Source organism: Desmodus rotundus, chromosome 1 (assembly GCF_022682495.2).
Source record: "Desmodus rotundus isolate HL8 chromosome 1, HLdesRot8A.1, whole genome shotgun sequence".
In the NCBI taxonomy this organism is placed as follows: Eukaryota; Metazoa; Chordata; class Mammalia; order Chiroptera; family Phyllostomidae; genus Desmodus; species Desmodus rotundus.
The window spans coordinates 205,683,743-205,709,353 of NC_071387.1; the positions used below are offsets into that span (position 1 = coordinate 205,683,743).

Here is a 25,611-nt window from a genome sequence, read left to right on the forward strand (position 1 = left end):
GCGCTCCACCGCCCCCTTGCGGCTGTCTGCGTAACTGAAAAGCCTTGGTTGAGGGTGAATGCCTCAAGATAAAACTATAATTTTACAACTTTTTATCATAAATCTGAAATAAAAATGGTTCAAAATTTCAGAATAGTTCTTTATTAACAAAACATTTTATAAATATATATTTTAAATTGACAAGTTTTTAAATTTACAGGTTACAAAGTTTAATGTCACTTCTCATATAATTATTGTACCGAAGTCAATACAGTCAATTATTGTACAAGGAATATACACAGTTCCTTGGCTTTCTAGTAATTTTATACCAGGCACTTGAAACAACATCCTTAAGATTTAATGTATATTATAACAATCCCCCTTTTCACTTTTTAGAGTCAGCTAGAAGACAGTCAATATCCTGAATAACTTCAGAGATTTTTTTCAATGCTACTGATACTGCCTTTTCGTTAACTTCTTTTGGCAAGGTTTCCGAATGTTCTGGTATATACTCAGAAGACTGTTCATTCTTCTGGTTTGAAATCTGGCTTAGGACATCACTATTTTCCAATAATGCTAAGTTGCTTAGTTAAGGAGATTTTACCCACAGTTTTCATTATACAAGTATTTTTAATTTCAGGAAGCCTGACCTTCATATTAAAATATGATTTTTCCATTGGGAGGAAGATCTCTTGGCACTTCAAAACTTACTGAGTCTATCCCTTATAGATGAAACTGGAGTATAAGAGAGGGGTAAAGGAAAGCGTATGTACGTGTGTGTTTGGATGGAGGTTTGATGATAGGAAAGAAAAAAGAATTAAAATCTCAGTAAACCTTTAGCTACATTTACTAAGGAAAAAAGTGAGAGGACTCAAAATAAAATTACAATAGAAATAAATGGGGAAATTGCAACTGACAGCACATAATATAAAGGAGCATAAGGACCAACTATGAACAATTACACACCAACAAATCGGACAATCTAGAAGAAATGGGTAAATTCCTGAAAACAGGCTACTATGAAGACTGAATCATGGATAGAAAATCTGAACAGAATGCTCGTAAGGAGATTGAAACACTAATCAAAGCCTCCCCACAAACTAGAGCCCAGGACCAGATAATTTCACTAGTGAATTTTACCAAACATTTAAGGAAGAATAAATACCAATAAAAGGAGGGAACACTTTCAAACTCATTGAATAAGGCCAGCATTTCTGTGACAACCACAACCAGACAAAGGCACTGCAAGAAAAGAAAATTACAAGTCAATATCCCTGACACACATGCAAAAATCTGTAAGATGTACCTTCTACAGACAAGATACATCTCAAATACCTTAAATATCCAATGAAGCTCCACAATATATGTATGGATTAACATAAACTACAGCCATGAATTAAGCCTAGAATGGAAAGGAAGTAATTATGCAGGACAATACATTATGTTTAAAGGATACAGTTAAACTTCTGTATCTTTTCAAGTTCAGAAGCCACACACCTGTGGGGGAAAAAAGTAAGTTCATGCTAGTTGTCTTACTCTTATTTTATCCACAATACTTCAAATAAGCATACTTGAGTTTTTTCACAAAGGTTAGAATTTTAGACAGAAAAACCTAAAAGTTAAGAGTTTTTTTTATATTGGCTTTATTTATAAAAAAATTAACTTGACTCAGCTGATAAATTTATCGAGTGCTTTTAGTGAGTAAGCCAAGTGAATAAAAGTACCTACCTCCAGGAATTTTAAATCACGTATTGATATTTGAAGGTAATGGCCTTCCTGCTACAACTTCTTAGAATTAACCTAGCATACCCTCTATTTCCTTAAAGTATACTCAAATTTTAAAAACCTACTAAAATCCCATCACTTTTGTAAAATAAGTGATCTCTCCTTCCTTGAATTCCTATACATTATTTTAATTAATCATATACCTATTTGTAATGTCTTCTCTTGAACTATTTTATTTTCTTAATACCTAGATTGTCTCTTTCAGTAGTATGGACCTTTTCTTATTCCTCTGTATTGTGCACATACAACAAGACTTCATTTATATGGAACTCAGGCTACGGATGGTTTTGGACGGGTTTTATGCAATTGAACTAGGTCATAAAACAACAGTTTCTATTAAATTCCTTCTGGAATAGACTACCTTGTCATTCCACTGTTTTCTTAACCACAGTATACTAAACATTCTTTTCTCCTTGACTTGAAGGATTAACATTATAAATATTAGCTCTCACCATTTTCCACAGAAACAGATTTTGGGGCAACTGGTATGGAGTAGAAGGCAACTCCAGCAGAACCTCTTGCTTGTGTTCTCTCTTTCCTCATCAAGCTACAATAAAATATGAGCAGTGGCATACAACTAGAAAATAATGTGACTCAACTAGCTCTCTGCAAAATTAAGGAGGGCTTTAATGTTGTGAACACCTCTTTATTCAAGTCAGCAGAAAGGTCTTCTTCAGAGTTCCTAAGAGGGTATGTGACTTCTCTACTGGCTTTCCTACAATGGACCACATGTGCCTCCTTGTCAGCTTACACTCTCCCTGTACTCCCTATGGATGGAGAATGAAAAATCTTTCATCATTTTAAGCATTTATGATAAAGACTTGGACATAACTCACTTCAAAACCTGATTTTTCATCACTTCAAAATATCTTTTTTTTTAAAAAACACAGACACATCATTTTTTTTTTCTGGCCATAAACAATGAAACAAACTACTTAGTTCTGTTGCTCATATAATGAATAAACTTATCAAACATCTTCCATATTATTTTTAGGCTAGCATCCCTATTAAAAAGTTGAATCAGTAGGCTCATAACAGAAGATGAGTTGGGAAAAAAATACTGAAGTACCATTTAGGTAGTTATTATGCAATCCCTTCTCTTTCCTCGGCCTACCTTTGACAAGAAAACAGTTTACAGTTGGAGATGTCCTAGGGGTTTACAAAGGAAATGGGGCTAATGCAAGTGGTCCCCTCTCAGCTCCTCTTCAAGTCCTTTGTCTCTCTGTGGCTCCTCATTGTTTCTACCCACCGCTGCCATCACCAGTCTTCACCTCTATTCCCTCACATTTTTGTACGTCTTGACAGTTACCCTCTTCTAAGCCTTCATGTAAAAAGGCTAGCATCTTACAAACTGTGCTGGCTGAGCAATGATGAATGACCAATTTTATAGCCACGTACTATTTCCTTTCCTTCCCAACTATGTGTTTTGCTAGTTACTTGGACAACTTTTTGGCTCCAAAACAGCCTGTAGTGGGAGAATGAGGGATAGGGAAAGCTGAATCCTTAAGATAGCTGAGGCAGTCAAATAATAACTGCTGGTTTGTGCCTCTTTATCTAAGCAACTTCGGAAAAGGTGGTAAGAATCAGACTAATGTTTATATTTTTTTCACCACACTATGCTAAGATACTTCACAACCTACTTTAAAGCTTCCTAAATTGTTCCTGGTATCCTTCTTTTCCAATATATTCAGATTACGTGCTCAGGGATATTAACCTTCCTAATGACCATTCTTCCTGCCATTTTTTCCATTTAGGAACTTGTAATTCCATCAAGTCTGAATTCCTTTAGTGAACACATGATCCATTCAAAACCCCCACTATATCTAACAGACAGCACCTGCTCTGTAACAACTCTCTTCTCACTGTCTCCGCATTCCAAAATATCCATTTTTTCCTGTGTCCTTACTTCCTTCCTAAAATGTCTTAATTTCCCTAAATATTTCTCTGGGCCCAGTGCTAGTGTCCTGCACACTGAAAGGCACACAAGAGGGACTAAAATGCTTGTTTTATTTGTTGATTTGCCATAACTTGGGGAAGGTCATAAAAATCTATTTTTTCTGAAATAAACGTAGTCAACATTTATTTCTCTGAATATTACTAACATTTTTTAAAAAAACCTCCTTCAAGTTTTTCCATAAAGTTTCGAGGATGAATTTCTCACATTGAAAGAGTTACAAACATTTTGACATGATGTTTTCAGTGTAGTTTTCTGACCTCCAGATGGAATATAATATGATGAACTATAATAAATTATATATTTGATTAAGATAAATTATTTTTAATCTTAAGCTATCAAAAACATAGAGTTAAATATATTTAAGACAAGGTATTCTTAGGAAAAAAGTCTTAGAGTTTACCATTCGACATTTTAATTTTTGAGTAGTAGTTGGCTCCTCTACACAGATTAAAGGAAATAAGCAAGGGACATAAAGGAAAGAGTAAACAAGTGGGACTTCACCAAAATAAAAAGCTTTTGCACGGCTAAGGAAAACATCAGCAGAATGAAAAGGGAACCAACCAAATGTATGGGAAAATATATTTGCCAATTATACCTCGGACAAGGGTTTGATTCCAAAATATATAAAGAATGCACACGACTTCACTCCAGGAACATAAACAATCCAATTAAGAAATTGGATTTCTTAATTGGATTAAGAAGGACCTAAGGACCTAAACAGACACTTCCCCAAGGAGGACATACAGAGGGCCCAGAGACATATGAAAGGATGCTCAGCATCACTAGCCACCAGAGAGATGCAAATTAAAACCACAATGAGATACCACCTCACACCTGTCAGAATGGCCATCATAAACAAATAAAAAAACAAAGTGCTGGCAAGGATGTAGAGAAAAGGGAATCCTAGTGCACTGTTGGTGGGAATGCAGACCGATGCAACTGTTGTGGAAAACAGTATGGAATTTCCTCAAGAAACTAAAAACGGAACTGCCTTTTGACCTGGCAATTTCACTGCTGGGATTATACCCTAAGAACCCTGAAACACCAACCCAAAAGAACCTAAGCACCCCAATGTTCATAGAAGCACAATTTACAATAGCCACATGCTGGAAGCAACCTAGGTGACCATCAGTAAATGAGTGGATCAAAAAACCATGGTACATTTACACAATGGAATACTATGCAGCAGAAAGAAAGAAGGAACTCCTACCCTTTGTGACAGCATGAATGGAACTGGAAAGCATTATGCTAAGTGAAATAAGCCAGGCGGTGAAAGATAAATGCCATATGATCTCACCTATAAGTGGAAACTAATCAACAAAACAAATAGGCAAGCAAGCAAAATATAACCAGAGACACTGAAATAAAGAACAAACTGACAGTAACCAGAGGGGAGGGGGGAGAGAGATGATGGGGGAAAGAAGGGGAAGGGTCGTCAAGGAACATGTAAAGGACTCATGGACAAAGCCGAAGCGGGATAGGATTGAGGGTGGGAGGTGGAGGTGGAGGTGGGTAGGGTGGGGGAGAGTGGTAGTGGAAAATGGAGACATCTGTGCTTGAACAAAAATTTAAAAAAACTTAAATACCAATTTTCTTCAGGAACAGAAAATGAAGGATGTGTGAGCGTCTCTCTTTGACTGGTCCAGGTAAGTTTTCTGCACCATGATATCACCGCTGACACATACCTAGGTTGAACACATTAGAAGAAATACTTGTATAATATGTATAGAAATAGTCAAAAATGAGTGAAAAATTAAGACAATTTGGGGAAAAGGGTAAAGAGAATATTCTAAAGTAAGGCATTTACTTCATTGGAAATATTCATAAGGAGAAAATTATTTACATTCATGATTAATAAAGATGAGATTTAAGAGTCAGAACAAAGGGATATTTAGATTGCATTCAAGGTTCAAATTCAAGTGTCTAAATTCTCCTTTTAGTTTTTCAAAGAAAAATGAATTTCATTAAACTTTATCATGTAAATGTGTTTACACATAAGACTAAATGAGCATTTGCTTTTTAAAATTTAAACTAGAAGACACCCATTAATGCATATATATGTGTGTATATATATATGTGTATATATATACTTATATAAAACTCACTGAATATGCAAAACAAATATCAAGTTTAATAAAATGATTGTTCTGAAGTAACTGGCTGAAAACAAATAGCAATGTTTGCTAAAGATACTATCTTTTTGAGGCAAATTATTGAAACTAGCAACGAGTATCAGAGCAGTTAGAACAAAATGCAGTAAATCCCAACAGAAAAATAAATTCAAGAGATAAAAAAGCAATTCTTTTGTGAACACTCTCAGAGTAAAATCACTAAAATGTCAAGAACACTGCAAGTACAACGATGATAATAAATTATATAAACCAGAAGAAGAAAAGTACATTCATAAAAAGCCGATTTGAAGAATCTTCTTCATTTTAAGAATAATCAGTTAATTTATTTTTTCTACTTTATAGAAATATACAGAGGGGTAGTTATTTGTGCTTGCAAACCTTATTTCAAATTGGTTAGGGGATTAATTGGTTAACATATCTGACCACAACCTCCACAGCAAGCCTGTTACATCTAACACATTCACTTGGAAAAATCACTTGAATACAAATGGAAATGATTAAAGCCAACCTGATCTTTGTAGTTATTAGGCTAGATGCCAATATAACTGTAAGCTCCAAAAGCTGTGAAATGACTTCATTCACATCCACATGTAAAAACTAAAGAAAATATAACATGCAAATATGGTTTATATCTTTCCTCTTTGTCAATTAAAAGTGAAGGTTTTTACTAACATAAAAGTAATTTTTAAAATTGCTTTTCAGTACCTTTCATATGGTCCGGAGTGTTCAATCTGAATTAACTGATCATGTCCATCAGGAAAAGTTAACTTACACCAACCTAAGCTGAGCCCTTGGTTTACCTTAAGAAGCCAGGAGGAAAGGTAAGTTTTATCATTTGAAAACTGGGAAAAAAAAACAACCCAAAAAACCAAAGAAAACCCTCTTCTAACTTAACAATTTTAAAAAGTATATAAATCATTAAAAACTTATTGTGACTAACTTAAAAGTTATATTTTATATGAGATATGATTATCAAACTACCACTGTGATATAAATAATTACCAAAAGAACAAAAATATTAGTCCTTCCCTCTAAGAGTTACCTTTATAAAAATGACTGTTTGCCACACCTATCTGATTTTTGCTAGGAATTCCAATGAGATCAGTAAAGCCTCTTGATAGATTTTATACTTCAAAAAATAAATTTACATAACAAAAAAAATAATAAAGCACCAAAGTACTTCCACAGATTAAAAGAAAATACAAAATAGATTAGTCTGAAGTATCCTCACCTGACTCTTTTCAATAAAAGAGTGAAAATTCCAATTTAGGGTTAGAGTAACGCCATCTAAAAAGATAACATGTACTTTGTCATCAGAATATGCAAGAAATCTTCCCACGCTGGGTATGAATGATTCTCTCAAAAGCAAAGGCAGTATATTGTTATCATTTATCCCAGGGACCTAAACCAAGTAAGTAAAAACAGCAGGAAGTAGAGTTATCCATTGATAAGATTTAAATGATTAATAAACTCTGAGTCAACTTTCAGATTCTTATGCAGAAGTTGAATATTGTAGAACCCTTACATATGTTTTAACTTTTCCATAAGTGAATGTCCAAAACAGTCTATTACAAGCAAATTAAGCTCCAGTATCTTGGGAAAGTCACTATTCTGCTCTGAACTTTACATAAGACACAGACAAAAATTACAGCAACATAACCAAATTAGTAAAATACAGAAATCAAAGTCTGAATCACTTCCCCCAAGTAAGCATTAAAGAATATCCTTTTACAATATGGAAAAAGTAGAAGATTGTAATACTAATGTTTACAACAACTGTGTTTTTACATACAAATCCATCAAATCCCATGGTCTTCCTGCTCCATTTACAAGAAGAAACAAAAACAAACTATATACAATAAAAATATAACATAAAAGCATCATTTTGCAGTGTTTATCTATTAAGTGGATATTTTTCTGAATAAATCAATACTGATGTTACAAAGAATTTCTCACACAACTTAGATGAAAGTAGAACTTAGAAGTATATATATAAACAATAAAAACAATTTAAAATATCTTGCTTTTGGAATAATTTTAAGATACCATTTTCCAGCAGCATATACAATAGTTATGGCTTAGAGAAAGCCTCATCTTGGCACAATGCTGAAGAATCCTGTGAAATGGAAAAACACAAGTTCAACACTTGCAAATAGTAGCATTTTCAAATTCTAGCAAAACATTCTCGATGCCATACAGTAGCTAGTTTCATCCTTTTTCCTCTTGTGGCACTCATAAACTAATTACTAAAATTCTGCAGCACACCAAAATGTGTATTTTTTGCCTGACAAAAAATAGGTATAATTTTGATTCATTCACAGTGGATGGCTACTGTTGTGTTGGCTGTTGTTATTTTTTTGTCTGACAGTCTAAAGGAAGAGAGGTCAGTGCCCCTGACTAAACATTCAGGTATTGCATGTTTTAAAAATTCTTTGTTTTTCATTTAATTTGAGAGGGAGAAGGGGGGTGGTGCGGAGAGAGAGAAACATTGATTTTGTTGTTCTACTTACTGATGCATTCATTGGTTGATTCCTGTGTGTGTCCTGACCAGGGATGCAACCTGCAACCGTGGCTAATTGGGACAACTCTCTCTAACCAACTGAGCTACCTGGCCAGGGCCTTGCATGTTTTAAAAATTCTTGTGGCATACATGTTGAAAGTCACTGTCATATGACATCTCAGGCAAGTGGTTCATTTCCACTGAAATATGTCCAGACCTATTTCCTTCCCGAAATCCTTGAGCCCTTAGATGAGAACTACTACTGTTTCCCTTTGTGCTAATCTTTTGTACTTAAAGTTATTCCTGTAATTTTTACCAATGAAATGACTCTGAACAGAATTTGCAGGTGCAAATTCTTTTTAAGAGGGAAGGATTCACAGTGCCTGAAAGGCTTAGCATAGTCTAAGAGTGGTGGGATGTAAAGTGACTGTACCTCGGAAATCAAATTACAGATCTGCTCCTTCAAATCTACTTTGGGACTGGCTTAGACATAGTTTGTAAAAAGAAATCATTTAATCTAACATTACCCTTTCATTCTCCTGAGCGCTACAGATTAATTAATTAGAATTTTTTAAAAAACGTATGAACCAACCTACACTTCATCTTCAGTACACATTAGAAATCTTTATCACTCTGAAGATAATAAAGAAGTATGAAAATTTTAAATGTATTATTAAATCCTCAACTTATTTCCAAGAAACAATAACGATGCCAAATTTATGAGAAGCCACCTATTTCTTAGCAGCATTTGCTCACCACCTATAAGTGTTTCCCCATAGTTCACTTTACATTTCAAAGACAGACTTACTCTTTTAACGATATAGTGATTACCTTATTTTATAAATGATGAGACCAGAAAAGTTGACAGATTTTTACCAGATACATATGTTTCCATTGTACTACCGATGCTTAATTTCATCCTAGCAGTTAGAAAAGGTATCAAGGTTCTCAGAACTCACCTGGTTGCCTGTTTAATTAGAGAACGCACCGAGAACAGACTTCCTGGTCTATCTGGAGGAAGGTTATTTACTGAATACATTTTCTCTTCCCTCTGAAAATTAGTTTAAAATGAAAAATATCATTAATAATAAATATTAGCCATTATTACTTAACTATTTTTCTTGAAATACGTATTTACAGAGCAACAAAGCAAGCAGTTATTTTAACTTAAAGGCCATAAAAACTGTATGTTTAAAGGTATTTTATGATGCTTTTCCATTTTTCCTATTCAAAAATTATACTCCCATTGCCTATAACTTACTGTCCAATTTAAACCTTGGCCATACTTAAATTAACATGGTTACAAACTAATTTTCCCATTCAGAAACATATCACATAAGCTTTTTCCTTTAGACCAATAAACAAAAAAACTAAACAGCAAAAAATCATTTAATTGCATGAACCATTTTGTTATATTTTATTAATGGAATAACTATTGCTACAGTTTTGGAAGACAATATTATTTATAGTCTTGAATTTTAAAAAATTGTTATTCCTTCTGAATTTCCTCTTTCTCAAACTCTTTCCTGCTAGTGTTTCCCAGGACTCTGCCTCCAGCCTTCTCTTCTGGCTTCCTGGTTTCTTCTTGGGTTAACGCCACAGGGTTCAAAGCTATGTTTGTAGTCATTACAATAGCAACAACTAACACTTACTGAATAGTTATGCGCTAGATGCCCATTTTTAGGTAAGGAAACTGAGGCTTGAGGGCTGAGAAGTAGTAGAGATCTGTTGTGAACCACAAGAGAGTACAGCCCATTCTTTACCGTCAGAATTTGGTAACAGTAGGTACTTAAACAATAATCTCTGCCCTTTTATCCTGGGCTGTGGACTTGGATATCTGAATAGTTATTGGGCTTCTCTCCTTGCTACCTTGAAAAAGAAAAGAGCTAGTTCAAAAAATATGTATAAGATTTAAGTCCCTCCCGATCATCCTCCCTCACAAAATTTCAGACTCCTCTCTGAAAGTAATCACTTCAGTGTGTATGTGCCCAGATCTTTCCCTGTACATTTACATGTGTATGTATGTATGTGTATATACATATACACACACACACAGTTATACAGTAATATATAGGTTTGGGGCTTTTTTTAACGTAAAGGATATCACTGTACATGTTGTTAATGCAACTTATCTTTTTTTCACTCAACAGTGTCTTGGAGAGCTTTTGATATCTCCCTTATGCACCTACATTCTCTTTATTCTTTTAAACTGTTGCACAGCATTCCCCTAACCTGACCACTAAAGCTTACTGCATCATTTCCCTATTGATGAACATGTAGGTGACTTTATTTTTTGCTACACAAACAATGACACAACCGACATTCTTGGCCATGCTTCTTTGTAAGTATGTGCTAATATTCTTCTAGGACAGACTCACAGAAGCACTTCTGGCCAATTTTATTTGACATTATCAAAGTGGCCTCCATGACGGCTGAACCAATTCACACCCCAACAATGAAAGCACCTCATTTCCCACACCCTTGCTGGCAGTACACAGTCCCAAACTTTTAAATTTTTGACAAGTTGATGAGTGAAAAATCTTAAAATTGTTAGTTTAATTTTCATTTCCCTGATGCAAGAGTAAAGTTGAATGGTATCAAATATTATGGGTTATATTCATTGCCTTTGCTATTATCGTAACCACGTGGAGGGGGTTATCATTGATTTATAATATAGAATATTTTTTCCATGCCTTTGCATTTTTCGCTTTATCTAATTTAACACACTAAATATTTAAAATTTAACATAAGCTTGAAAATTTCAAGCTTACCAAACTTTTATAGCTTCTGTTTTTTCTGTATTGTACTTAAGAGGCCTCTCCTACACCCAAGATTATTAACATTTTTCCTCTATTTTCTAACAATTATATAAAAGTTTGGTTTCTTACATTTAGCCCTTAAATCCATCCAGGATTTATTTTGGAGTATGGGTGAAAGTAAGGAGCAAACAATTTTATCCCCAAAGGAGAACCAATTATTTCTAATCTTTTCACTCAGGTAGACAGAGGATAGTGAAAGTGTGAGAATTCAAAGGCACAAAGGCACAACTTGTTTGAAAGTTTTGTGTTTTATCCCAAAAGCTTATGCTTCTAATCCATGATGTGTTTGTTTCAATATAAAAATGATCATCCCCTCCTCCTGATGCCTTTGAGTAGGACGGAAGCTCCAGGAAGACGGACTGTATTCATCTTGTAGTTCTGTGAACTCCTGGTACACAGCAGTCAGCAGTGTAGGTATGCGTATCCTCTCCATCTGCCTGTTCACTCCATTATCTCAGGCACCCACCCCCCCACTGGCCATGCTTTCATTTCATTTGCTTTTTTGCCAATCTAAGTACTAGACTGTGAATCCTCGAAGCCAGGAAATCTTCATCTTCACCCAGTGCTTAATAGAGCACCTGCCTAAGAGTAATTAATACTTATTGAATGAATACTCCCCTATAAATAGACCCCAGAAGGGGATCTGTTCCAGTATACACTAAAATATTTGTGAATGAAACACTGGGGATTTACGTAAAGTTAAATAGGGAGTCAAGGGGCAGTCGAAAGTATAGGTGAAACAATCTGGGTGATGGGTACATGCAGGTCTGTTACACTTGTCTTCCTACTTTTGTATTTGTTTGAAAGTTTCCATAGTTAAAAAGAAAAAAACCTGCTCTATTTTTAACTCTTCTCCCTAGCACTTCTGATAATCTTATCACTTACACACTCTCTTCTGTGATAGGGAAAGAAAACGCATTTATTATGTTCCGTCCTGCAAAGCCAAGCCATGTGATACTGTGGTGATTCCTATAAAAGGGTGACGTCAAATGTCGGACTGGGGACAAGAGTTAGTAACAAAATATCCACATTATTACATTTCAATCTGATTTGTTAAATATATCATGTTCTGCTTCACTGTTTTCAACCACAGAAAGCTATCTTGTCCAGCTTTCTAGTTACACATAAAGATTTAGGAGTTAAGAGATATTTAAATATGCAAACAATATATGCTGGGGAAAAAAAGGACATTCTTTTTAATGTGCAAGTATTAATTCAAAGAAGTATATCAACTCAAAGTAATGCTGCTGGTTTTAGTGCTTCCTATTGATAAATTGACAGAGAAATTTAACTTCTGATTTAAACACAAATTGCTTAAGCAAAAGGAAGACAAAATACAGTATGAGAATGCAGTGAAAATAAAGTGATTAATAACTTTTGTACCAATGCTGGCAGTTGGTTATGTGAATTGTTTAGAATAAGTAGTAGCAAGCTATGTTATATAAAGATCAAATACCCCGTGTACATCCGCAATTATTTGGAAACAGCTATATACCAAAAATCTTGAGTTGAGACCTCATTGTCAGCTCACCTCTTCTGATCCTTCCTGAATGGAATAGTGTGTAAAAAAGTTCCCAAAATAAGCTCCTTCTGATCTGAAAACAGATCCATCTCCAGGATAAATCTCTATTGAGTTCACATTTTTATGGGTAAGTCTAAGGAAAAGAAATAATCATTTAAAAAATGTTTTTCTAATTGAGATTAAAACATGCATCAAGTAAATCATCAAACAAAAACAAAGATGAATTTTTACCTATCTAGCAAATGGATAATTTCATATTCTGTACCACCAGCCAGCTAAATGAGTTTTTTGCAAAGGAATAAATAGAACACAGAGAATTGGTTGATGTATCTCCTTCAGTAACTAAGCTCGGCTTCTGGAAGTGAAGCAACTTGTCTCATCATCCTGGTATCCCCACATGAGTGGCTGGTACATAATAGTCACCAAAGCAATGCTCATTGCTTAGGAGCTAAATATAACAACTCCAGAACCTGATTAAGATTATCCTTTAATAATGAACTAGTGAAATCAATACCTGATAGGTGAGAGTAGTCATGTGAGGTATAAAAACTTAAGCCAAGTCAATTTTATTGAAACACATGAAGAATGTGTTGTCAGAAGCGAGTGGGTCCTCATGCAGGAAAAAGAGAGCCCAAGTATAAACAATTTGCAGTACTCTTCAGCATTATTTACAGATGGGAACCTCAGACCTGGCCAGCACGTGTGTTCCAGTCACTAGAGAGGAAGGGATAACTCAGTGGAGTCGTGTGGGCACAAAGCAGTCACTCGGTGAATATTTGCTGAGTGAATGCAGGCTCGAATCCCCCTAAGCTATCTAACCTCTCTCGTTCCACGCTCACCAGGCAACCTTCTGCCGGGACTACTCAGACAGCTGGATCCCTCACACTTGGAAGGGGTGTCCTAAATAGATGACATGTGTATTTCATTCACTAGCAAAACTAATCCCTGCCTTTGGAGCTGTCACAAAAGTCTTGCAAATATGGTTAATGTGAATTAGTAACAAGACCCCTGTTGCCCTAACATAATTAAGTTTTGTGACCTTAAATCTCAGCACCAAACACAGGAGCACGGTGGCCCCCTCAAAACTGTGTCCTCTTGTAGTTTATGTGCAAGGCTAGCCCTGTCTCCTCTGTGACGTCAGTGAATGGCTCCCACTCCAACACAGGCACCTCACCTATACGTAATACCCTGGTACCACACCACTTTCACTAGTTCAGCGTAGGAATGTTCTTCTTCATCACACTGTCCCAGTGAGAGCGAATCACAGAAACTCCACCTGTGAAGGACCAGATACAAGTTATTGTTTCCGGTTACTCAACATAATTATCTTGAGAAGTCAACAAAATAGTGCTACTGTAACAAGAATTATTTCTTGCTTAATTCATTAGATCAAAAAAGTAAAAATATGGAAGTATATTAATTAAATTTTTAAATGACTAAGTTTTTCATGCATTTTCAATGATCTCATTATTGAATCTCAGCACAATTACATAAATTAAGTTTTACTAACCTTTAAAATTTAGGATCCAAACAACAAATACTCACCGAAGTATCTATGGTGGGCCAGGCACTGTACATACACTGGGGATGTAACACCCAGAAAAGCAAACATGGTTGCTGTGATGTTAGAGGGTAAATACTGAGCATGAAGAACGGGGAATTTCTGAACGCTACAGGACTGGGTAAGAACCTCATCCAGTCTCTGGACTTTGAGATAACCACTCTCAGGAAGTAAGGCTTACACGGAGACCTGGACCTGAACATAAGTTAGCAGCATATTCCTGGCAGGAGAAAGAGCTAGCAGAGTGGCAACAGAAGCTTGAGCAAGCTTTCCAAGGCCTGTAAGAAGTCCAGTTCAGCAAGAGGGTGGAGGACCACAGACATAGGAAGGAACCAGGTCGTGGAAAGCCTATTAAGCCAAGTTTAAGGATAATGAATTTCAATCTATAGCCAGTGGCAAGTTATTGAAAAATTATTGATTTAGAAGCATTAATCTCTTTTGATGTGTACTGGGTTTAAATAACAAATACATATTCAAAAGACGACCTGGGATTAAATCCCAATTCTGCAAGTACTATCTATGCGACTTTGCTCAGGTTGTTTAATGTTTCTGTTTCTCAACTTCCTCCACAAAATGGGGTGATGATAGATAGTACTTATTACCTCATGGGTTACTATGGGGAGGAAGCAGGAAAAGTACAACCATACCTAGCATGCAGTGAGTGCTTGGTGTTAGCTATTATCATTATTACTGCACTGCTTACACAAAGTTCACTTACAAGTCTAGCACCACTAGGTTATTCACCTCTTAGTGCAGGTAAAAGGTTTACACCTAGTCATCCCGAAGCCTCTCCATGTTACCCCTTCACAAAAAGGACACATTTGCAGTCAACCGAATACAGAGATGGCCTCTGAGACCAAGTGTGACAGAAAGAACCAACAATCATAAACTTCTCAGCCCTGTCTGCAGCAATCAAGGGAACAGGCTCCACTGAGTGGCAGTGGACATGCCCACAGAGCGCTGTGCAAGTCCCTGGGCCACCCCTTACCATGCTTTAATAGTCTTTTCAGCCTTGCCTGGGTAGCTCAGTTGGTTACAGTGTAGTCCCAATGTGCCAAGGTTGTGGGTTTGATCCTCTGTCAGGGATGTGCAAGAATTAACCAATGAATGCACGAAATTGATGTTTCTCTCCCCCCCTCTCTGAAATCAAAAAATTAAAAAATTAAAAAAATTAAAAAATAATAATCTTTTCAGGGACAGTGACCCTCACTAGACTATAAGCTCCTAGAAAGCAGGGACTGTGTCTTAGTCATCTCTGTCTCTGTGCTTAACAACAGAGCATCCAGTGCACAGGTGGCTTTCCCTAAACATTCATTCCATGGACGCAGAGTTAAGAAACATAATCAACACGTATGCTCAGGAAATTATTTACTAGCAGTTTCAAACAAAATTTTGGGTAAACTGAATGAACTCTCCTTATAAATGGTATCAGATAATTTAGAACGAAAAATTACCCGTAGGAGGACTGGTTCTGACAAAAGCTTTATGCCAAGTAAGTGATTATGCCATTACCTGTGCAGGTGTGGGACAGGACAGCTGAGTAACAGGGCCCTGGGAAGAACAGAAACCTCTTTTCCTCTTTCCTCCGAAACATCAGAAGTTGAAGTCGCATTCTGGGTGGCAGTTACATCAGTTCCGGATAAACTGCGGATTTTATTATGAAAATGAAGTGCTAAAGACAGAGGGTATTTCCACTCCTCTGGACAGGCGGCCACAGACCAGCGCTGCTCTACCCATGCGTGTACACACGTGTGCTTCGGGCCAGGCGGAGGCAGCGCCTCCTTCCCCTCGGTTTCATATACACAACACTCCTTCTCCGAAGGTTCTTTGGATTTCACGATGTGACAGTGAAGTTCATTTTCTTTATTCTTCAGTCTCTGTCTTGGTGAGCTTCCACATGTAACGATTTTGCCTGCTTTTCCAACCAGTTTCTCTTTCTTGGCTTGATTATTTTTTCCTGACAGTACTATAGACGAGTCTGGCTTCTGGCTTACTTTACACAAAAAATGTACTGTAAATTCATGCTGAGATGTGGGCAGGCAGAGGTAGGCGTGACCATCTAAAGAGGCTACTTTCACAGTGTCGCCCTGCAGCCACACCATGCCGTCGTCCGTATCAGGACTGGGCCACCTCACTTCTGCAATGTCGAGGAAGACACGCTGAGTCGAGGGGAGAAAAGGAGATGGTCAATATTTTCTGCTAACAGACCAAATTTTCCATACATTTTATACTTACCTATGGGTAAGAAAGCTCTTAAAGTTTGTTTTACTACCTAGAGAGAATGAAAAAGGAGATCCAGGTGTCAGCCTACATATGGTTTCCACAGAATATTTGATATCTCTTTAGAGCGGTAAAACAGATGCACACTGACAAAAAATGAGAGAAAAGAAAAATTCATCCTAATTATATCTAGTGTTAGACATATTTTTTGCTTAAAATGTACAGTGAATCAGAGATAAAAAGATTTTGAGCCCCTCGCAAAAGTCTACTCTAAAAAAGACTATAGCTCTGGCTGGTGTGGCTCAGTGGATCGAGTCCAGCCTGTGAACTGGAAAGTTGCTGGTTCAATTCCCAGTCAGGGCACATACCTGGGTTGTGGGCCAGGTCCCCAGTTGGGGGTATGTGAGGGGCAACAGATAGATGTGTCTCTGGCACATCGATGTTTCTCTCCCTCTCTTTCTCCCTTCTTCCCCTCTATCTAAAAATAAGTAAATAAAATCTTTAAAAAAAGAATTAAAATAAAAATAAAAAAGACTATAAATGAAGGAAGACTAGCACTATAATGTACTATATTAAAAGCAATCATAACTTAAATGGTATGAAATTAGCCTATAAAGTATTGATAGAACAACTCAGAGAATATAGAAACAGACTCGATATATCTTAAAAATGTTACATGTGATAACAACTTTTTCACAACAAAGGGGAAAAGGCAGAATTATTTAAGAAATGGTACTGAATTATTGAATAGCACTTGGGGAATATTATCTCAAAGGATTATGACCTGGACTAAAGTACCTGTCCTGGATCGCACCTGGCACACCATACACTAAAATAAATTCCAGGTGACTCAAGGAGTAACATTTTTAACAACTGAATTACTCAAAGGTCAGTGGATACTGACCAACAGCAACAGACTCGTAACAGGTCACAGTGCCTGCTGTAAAGTTTCATGTCAGACAGAAACAGCAGGTATCACAGAACAGTCAGTTCATCTTGCCCACAGCAAAATGTTTCAATTTCCATTTAGATAAAACTTTAAACTTACAAAAACCTTTGTCAAGAAAGCCTCTTAAGTTTTCACTGCTACGTTAGTACACTAAAATTAAGGGCAATATTCACTGATGGCAAAGCTGGTTTGTAAGGATGATCGGTTCAGAAAGTTCTCTCCTCTAGAATTAAACTACCTGATGATCCTACTGCAGCATCAGCAGCAAGGCACGCAATTTCGATGCATAAAATTACTCCCAAGATACAGCGGGAAAACAGCCTTGCGGACTAAGTTACAGCTCAGTTTTTCGGGGCTTCTTTGTCATGAGACAATATCACAGGAAATCATGACAGTAGTAGAAAGTGGTTCATAGGCAGCTTCAGAGTCAAACAGACAGGGTTCAAATCACTTGGCCAGTAAGAAAATTTCTATGAAAAGTTAGGTAAACTCTTTGAGACTTAGTTCTTTCACCTGTGAAAAGGGACTGATAGCCAACCAATATGCCTTTTCTGACTAGCTGGACACCCATTTTGATCAGCAGGTACCCCAAGGCATACGGGTGCTATCAAATATCTTTAATGTCACTCCCAGTTCTTGGCCCTTAGTAATCCTTCCATAAAGTATAGTTACTATTATTATTCCAAGTTCAAAATAGAAAATAAGCAAAAGAATAAAATTTATATGACCATAAGTAATTATATATCTCTATTACACATTAACAACTACACATAAGCTACTTAAAAATGTCCACATAATTTCTGAAATTTTATACCTCCAACACTCACACAGTCACCAATATGCAAAGTTCTGAGTACAATCCTTGGCTACAAACTAAAAAAAAACACAGGGTAGTGAATTATGTACCTTCTGTGTCTCAATCAATATATAAAATATGAAAACTCCCCAGTCTGGTGAAATATAAAGGCCTATGCATCCTATAGCAGCATATCTATTCCAAGTGTCATAAAGAGAAAGACTAAATATTAAGAAACCTATTCTAATCACTTGTCCTCAAATCTTACAAAATTGAGTTTTAAAAAAATTACCTTTTTTCTTTCAGGAGGTATAATGTTTTCGGATAAAAAAGGGCAAGTGGCGAAGGAGTTTCGAAAATCTAGGGCTCGCTGTAGTTGCTCCTACAAAGAGATACAAAGGTAATCTTAAAGAATTATTGAAAATAAATTTAGTATGGCAGCAATCCAGCATACTGATTACTTTCCATATTCTGGCCACCTCGACAACATTTTAGTACTAAAAAGAGTGGAGTTTGTGTCATCTTTACTTACTCGGTAAGTGCTAATAACAAAGTGTGTCCTTTGACGAATTCTTTCTGGTTGTTCTAAAGGATGTGCTGAAACAGGAGGAGCCTTTTCAAATAAAAATTCAGAGCCACAGGGAGAAAGCTGCAGTCTGGAACCGTCGACATACCGTACTTGCACCGAATCGTCTTCATAAAGTACCATTCGCACTTCAGCTGCCATCACTGTTATGATGGATAAAATGTCCTTCCAAGGCAAAGACTAAGGAATTAGGAAACAAGAGCACAGACAATTCTCTTAATGTACAAAAGTTCTATCAAAATAAGCTGATGCATTTTCTAAGAACGTAAGTAAAATATACTGCCATTGCATTTACTTTTGTTGAAGGAAAAGTGATTATCTTCCTATACACACTAAATGATCTGAAATTAACATCCTTAACAGAATGCCCCGATTAACCCCCAAGGCTTTACTCCAGGGTGGGTACAGCACCTAGAGGAAAAAGACAGCCCACCAAGTTATAACTGCCTTTATCATTTTATGAGCTTTACTTCTCCTGAAGTTCAACTTCAGAATATGGTATGTTCAGCATCTCATTTCCAATAGCAAGTAAATTCCACCTTTGCAATAAGAATCCAGGAGATCATCTGTAATACAATGCAAAAGGAAGGCCAAAAGTAACTAGTAGGCCTAAAAGAACACCTGGATTCTGGTCCATAGCCTGGCATTCAGGAGGTATGTTCATGTCACTACAGAGCAAGCTAACTCATCTCTTAGGTGTTAGATTCATCCTCGTCTCACTCGGTTCAATTTCCTCTTTTCCACCTCTAACGTGACTCACCACCTGCACCTACGCTTTCCATATAGGTATGACGGAAACAGAATTAGAGGCTGGACTCCATTCATGTCTACTGTGTACTAGCTACATGCTTAGGTTTGTTTCCTATTGTAAAATGGGGATAGTAACAGGACTGTTGTGAGGATTAAAATGAGATAACACATACGACAGTACCTAGTATCGTGAATGTCACCTCGTAGGAGCTCCTTTCTAACAATTCCTTTCTAACACTCACTGCGTCTCCTTCTAGGACATTACTTCCTTCTATTACTCAGGTGATCGAGACTCACCTGACAGAAAAAAATTAATTTCCATGGATACCACTTTCCCCAGTTTACCCCTATTTCCTACCAATACACCACTCAAGGGCAGTATCCATTCATTGTCCATCAGTCTTCATCCACTGCAACCCAGCTTTCTCCACCTCGCTACTGAAATCGTTTCACGATGGTCCCCAAAGTCTTCCTGCACCCAGTGAGTTCAGTCCCCATCCTAGAAACTGGTCAGCTTTCGGCAGCACTGTCCCCCTTGCCCTGTAGCAAACTCTCTCTTCCTCTGTCTTGTATTTTAAAAAAGGGGGAGAGGTGCTGCTGCAGCTTCCCCACTGCCCCCCAAGTCTTCCTCTGTTTTTAGTGCAATGATTCTGCATCATTCTCTTAAACCAAGGATTCAAGACCTGACCTGAGTCCCCATTTCATTTCTTAACTATATACGCTCATGTCAGTTTTATGCCCACTCTTGCTTTTTAAAAAAAATCTTACCCCCTTTCAATGTATGTAGTCACTACATATGATTAGCTAATAACTGTTTATGGACTACGTGAAGATATAAGTAAATGTTAAACCACAGGATCTCTCCTGAGGAGATTCGCACAACTTAATTTAATCATTTTCTTTCTCTAAAGACCTTCCAAATCTACCCGAGCCTTGTCCAGAGCTTCCGGCTGCCGGCTCCACCTCCCCCGCTGTGCCTGTCCACAGAGAAATCGCACTCAGCATGACTAAATGGAACTCAGACACCCCCAACAAGCACAGACTTCTGCAATAATTCCACTTTCAGCACTCACCTCCCTCACGTTCAGTCCACCGACGGTAGCCGGAGGGATCTTTTAAAATAAAAATGAGACATCACTCTTTGGCTCACAACCTGCCATTTGCACTTACAATGAAACCCAAATTCCTAACCATGGCCTAACCTAAGCCACACAATCTGGCCATTCTGCCTCTCGAAATGTCATGTCTTAGCTCTCTCCCTGTTCGGGGCACTAGCTCCCTCGGCCTTTTTCATGTTTTTTAAAACAAGCTGTCTCCCGTCCCACAACCTCTGCACTATTCTTTCTGCCTAGCGTGTCCTTTTCCTGACTCATCGTGTGGCTGGCTCTGTGTCGCCATTAAGATCTCAGTGCGAATGTCACTCCTTCAGAGCCCTGACTCGACCATCTTGATTACAGTTGCTCCCAATCACCTTTTATCCATGTCACCCTCTTCCTTCTCGGCATCTATCAGTCTCAGAAGTGACTCTACTTTTTTACTCGCTTTTTGTCTTTTCCCTCTAGGACATAAATGCAATCAAAGCAGAGACTTCATTTGTCTTAGTCAGAATTGTATCCCTGGCATCTAAAACAATACTTGGAAAATAATAAGGGTGAAATAAATATTTACTTCATGATGAAGGAATAAGTACATTTTAAAATTCTTGCTTTTTGTCTACAGACATACCACCCTTCAGCGCCCGAGCTGGTCTAAAATTCTTGCTTTCCCTGAATTTGCAGTTTGAGTGAATGCAGCTCAGGGTCAGCAATATTTGACTTCTCACTCTGCTTCCCTCCACACTCTTGAAACAAGTCCGGTTCATCTTGTCTCTCTCAGGAGCCTGTGGCCTCCTCTTCCATTTCAGGCCGTCAACTCTCCCCTCAGTTCCTGCAGCTACGCGGGGCCGTTCTCGAGCTTCTTCCCTTTCCCGTCCATCTCCAGTGCTGCTGTCGTAGGTAACGGTCCACAGCCCAGCCCATACCCACCACTTTACACCACTCGTTTACATGCTGGTTACATGGCAGTAAATATTAACAGCCACATATATGATGTCTACTTGCTGTTTCAGGGGGGGAAAAAACAGGTGCATACACAAAGGAGGAAGCCCTGGCTGGTGTGGCCCAGTGGACCGAGTGTCAGCCTGCAAACCAAACGGCAGCCGGTTGGATTCCCAGTCAGGGCACCTGCCTGGGTTGCAGGCCAGGTCCCCAGTAGGGGGCGTGTGAGAGGCAACATTCCTGTGTCTCTCCCTCTCTCCATCCCTTCCCCTCTGTCTAAAAATACATAAAATCTTTTTTAAAAAGCCACAAAACACTACTGTTAAAAAAAAAAGAGGAAAACATATTTTGTGGTAACACTTGGGAAAGTATCTTTGGCAAAGGTTTTTATTTCTTTATAAACAGTTTGTTGAGATATAACTTTTTTTTTTTTTTTAAATAAGAAGCATACACAAGAAACCTAAGTCTACAGTTCCGGGCAAATCATAAATCGGCCCCAGTCCACATCTCTAGCCACACCTGTCTTACTCCTTCCTGTCTGTGCTTTCAACACCCAGCACGTTACGTCTGAGGGTGTGTATCGATCAAAAGGCCACAAAGCTGTTAATATTTTTTTAAGCCACAACTCTGTTCTTGATGTCAACAGGAATCTCATTTTTCTTTTTGTCTTTTATTTTAGAGAGAGGACAGGAGGAAGGGGAACAGAAAGAGAGAGAGAGACATCGATTTGTCGAACCACTTATTTATGCATTCATCGGTTGATTCTTGCATGTGTTCCGACCCCGGGAACCACAACCTCGGCATCACGAGGACGTTCAAACCAACTGAGCTACGGGGCCGGGGCAACCTCATTCTTCAAATTGCAGTATCTAGTTACAAAAAAAGTTCGTCAAAGCGAACAACGTTTTGAACTCACACAGCAGTTCCGAGCTGACAAGTCCTGGAAACGAGGCCAATCAAGGGCCCTTGTACTTTAACTTGCCGAAGGGCTCCGACCGCAGCGTCTGCGCCAGTCCATGACTGCTTCTCAAGGAATTGTTCTCGAATTTAACAAATTACCAACAAGTGATGTTTCTCGATGAAACTAAACAATCACAGCCGCGGGGATCTAATGCCACAGGGAGAGTGTTTTGTCTGACGCGTCCGTTAGGCCTGAGTTGCTGGAGGAACTGCAGCGCCGGCGACGCCGCCAGAGAGAAAGAAAACACAGGCAAACAACAGTGATTCAAACTTTCCCGCCCCCTGGGGCAACCGCTTTCCACTCAGGAAACCAGAAGGCCGGAAGTTCCGCCCCGGCCGCTTCCTGGCCCCGGGGCCACGCCCCCTCGCACTCCCGGCGAAGGGAGGGGCCGGAAGTGGGGGAACGACGGCGCGGGTCTCGGTCCGGCGTCTGGTCGAGTCCGCTTCTGAGCTTCCTTCCGGTCCCTCAGCTCGGAAGCGGTCCGACCCCGCGGTAGGAGAGCCGGTGGTGACGAGCCTTCTAAGGGTCCGGCTACGCTCTCCGCGCGGGCGGGCCCTGCAGCAGCGACGCTGCTTTAGTAACCGACCGCCGGGTGCGCCTCGAGAAGGCTGCTAACGGAGAGCTTGACCTTCTCTTCTAATTTGGTGTCAGAAAATGCCTTTTCGTAACTGCACCTGTATCTAAAATGGCAAGTAGGCTTGACTGCTGTTTCTTGTCATTGAACCAGTATTTACGGAGCGCCTGCTCTGCGCCAGGCACGCTGGGTGGGGAGAAAGCAGGAAGGGGGTCCCAGGGTCCAGGCTGGGAGCTAGAGATTAACTGGAAAGAAACGACTGGACAGGAATTTGGTCAGAGCTGTGGCAAGTGATCCTGAAATAAAACGCACCGGTCTGTGCCCAACTTGGGCTCAGGAGTTACTTCCGCGGAAATCCAAAGCATAAGTAGCCAGGAAAAGAGAAGTGTTTCAAGCAGAAGTGACGGCCTGGGTCAAGGCCGCGAGGCCGGGAAACCAGTTTGGTTCAGGAAGGATCAAAGAGCTGGTCTTCAGGGCTGAGAAGCCTGAAAGGGGGCTACGAGGTAGGCAGGGCAAGATTATTATAAATTTATGGATTACAGACTTCATCTTAAAAGCAATGGTGAACTATTACAAGGGCTTTGAGCAACGGTGGCAGCACCGCGGGGTGGGGAGAAATCTAATTCGTTAAGTCCATCTCCGTTTTTAAACGTCTGATTCGCACGTTGACCTCAGCCTTACCTAAAGTTTTGTATTACACTGTGCTAACTCAGGTCCTGTCCCTCTGCCACCTTTTTTCTCGCCAATGGCTGAGGACCTCCTCGATGTAAATTCTCTTTACAACTCAGGGGTTATGTGACGCTCTTTGTACTTTAGAAATATTCTTGGGGCAGCTGGGTGGAGAATGGATTGTAGGATGCAGGAGCGGATGTGGGAGCCCAACAGGAGGCCCTTGAAGAAAGGAAGGAGGGAGACAGCAGTTCAGGCTGGGCTCCAAGGAATATTTAGATCAGCTATATAATCGTGGCAGTGCTTGAGTGTGGGGTTTTGAGGGGGAGGGTCGGAGTTTAAAAGTTCCAGGTTCTCGGTTGGTGCAAATGGGTAGCGGGCAGTGCCATCAGTGGCGGGGGGGAGGTGCAAGAGCAAATTTGGGGACTAGCATGACTTGGAGTTTTTAAGTCCTCCCGGTGGAAATGACAAGTTAGCACAGGTGCAGAATAAGAATGCAAACAAATCTGGAGGTCACCTTGGCCGGGTAGCTGCTGACTGCAGTCCAAGAATAATGCAACCTGAGAAAAGAATGCCGGTGACTGAGCTTTCAGGGACACCAATGTGTGCAGTTGAGGTGAGGGAAGAGGACCCCACAAAATCCCTGAGGAACAGCGCAGAACTAGAAAGCAAGCTACTGTGCTCCAGATGCCTAGGTTTTCAGTTTTGGTGCCACTCGACGGCGTCAGGTATCACCTGGAGAACAAGCTAAAAAATAACGCGTCTACGAGATTTAGTGACGTGAAGGTCACTGGTCTCTAGTGAGGGCTGTTGTATATGGAGGGTGGGGGGGCAGAAGCTATAGTGGGTTTGAAGAGCAAACCGAAGGGAAGGGAACTGAACAAGTGGGATGACACTTGAGAAGTCTGACTAGGAAGCAGAGATATAGTTGGAGAAGAGTGGAGGGTTGTTCAGCAGCTCATGCAGAAGAGCCAATGGGGAGACATAAAAAGTACAGACTGAGTAGTAATAGAACTCATGGGAGTGAGGATGGGGTTTCAGCACGTTAAAAACTGGCCTTTTGTAGGAGCAGTACTTCCCGTACAGCAGGGGTGTCAGACTCATTGTCACTGGGGCCACATGAGCCCTGCGGTGGCCTTCACAGGGCCGAATGTAAGTTCAGGACTGTGTAAATGTAACTACTCCTCAACCAGGGGCAAGGAGCTCAGCACTGCCGCTGGGTAGAAACTAGGCGCTGGGCCAGATAAAACAAGCTGGAGGGCTGGATTTGGCCCTCGGGCCTTGTGTTTGCCACCTGTGCTGTACAGGAAGAGGAGGGACAAAATGAATGCAGGTACATTTGTATACATTTGTGGCCTTTTTTTTTTTTTTTTTCTGTGAAGCGAGTCATCATTTAGGGGATAGAGCAGATCGAGAGGGTCCAAAAGAGGAATAAAGTAAAATTATTGGCAGTGCTGACAGCCCAAGTGAAGGTGGTGATTATGAATTTACAGGGGTACAAACCTACCAGAAATATGAACTTCAGCTGTCTGGCTGCGGCCCCAGTGTAGGGTTCATCCAGGTTTGGCGTCTTGATAGGCTGACACAATATGGCAGTAGTACAAATGACCTTACATTATTTACATCTGCCAAAGTCATCAGCCAAAGACCACCACAGGCTCGAGCCTGCAGTTGGACAAAATCACAGACTGGCTCGCAAGCAGGGGCGCACTGCAGAGGAGCCAGAGTGGGAGTTGGGGATGGTGGGGGCAGGTCTGGGCTGCTGCGGAAGGGCACTGCGGAAGCTCTGGGACAGGGAGACCAGTTCTGGGTTGG

General features: G+C 39.3%; 1 protein-coding gene across 3 annotated transcripts; it reads right to left on the bottom strand.

The window, feature by feature from the left end:
• Positions 1-144: 144 nt before the first annotated feature.
• Positions 145-22,775, bottom strand: C1H5orf34 (chromosome 1 C5orf34 homolog). Of its 3 annotated transcripts, XM_045204832.3 has the most exons (14): positions 22,509-22,775; positions 20,630-20,668; positions 18,753-18,986; positions 18,513-18,602; positions 15,768-16,414; positions 13,869-13,970; positions 12,704-12,827; positions 9,313-9,404; positions 7,900-7,969; positions 7,085-7,255; positions 6,559-6,653; positions 5,308-5,406; positions 1,436-1,476; positions 145-555 (listed from the first exon to the last, which is right to left on the bottom strand). In XM_045204832.3, exons 3-14 carry the CDS (start codon positions 18,945-18,947, stop codon positions 365-367), a joined length of 1,917 nt encoding a protein of 638 aa, XP_045060767.2. In that variant the 5' UTR covers positions 18,948-18,986; positions 20,630-20,668; positions 22,509-22,775; the 3' UTR covers positions 145-364. The 3 variants fall into 3 exon arrangements, with proteins under 3 accessions (XP_045060767.2, XP_024427695.2, XP_045060768.2); XM_024571927.4 differs by lacking the exon at positions 20,630-20,668; XM_045204833.3 differs by lacking the exons at positions 18,513-18,602; positions 20,630-20,668.
• Positions 22,776-25,611: the final 2,836 nt, after the last annotated feature.

Excerpts from the sequence above, each read along its gene's own strand:
- C1H5orf34 (XM_024571927.4), bottom strand. The coding sequence starts at position 18,947 with ATGGCAGCTGAAGTGCGAATGGTACTTTATGAAGACGATTCGGTGCAA. Across the intron at positions 18,603-18,752 it reads TTGTTATTAGCACTTACCGA|GAGCAACTACAGCGAGCCCT; the intron begins GTAAGTAAAGAT and ends ATCTCTTTGTAG. Across the intron at positions 556-1,435 it reads AAAGATACAGAAGTTTAACT|CATTATTGGAAAATAGTGAT; the intron begins GTATCCTTTAAA and ends TAAGCAACTTAG.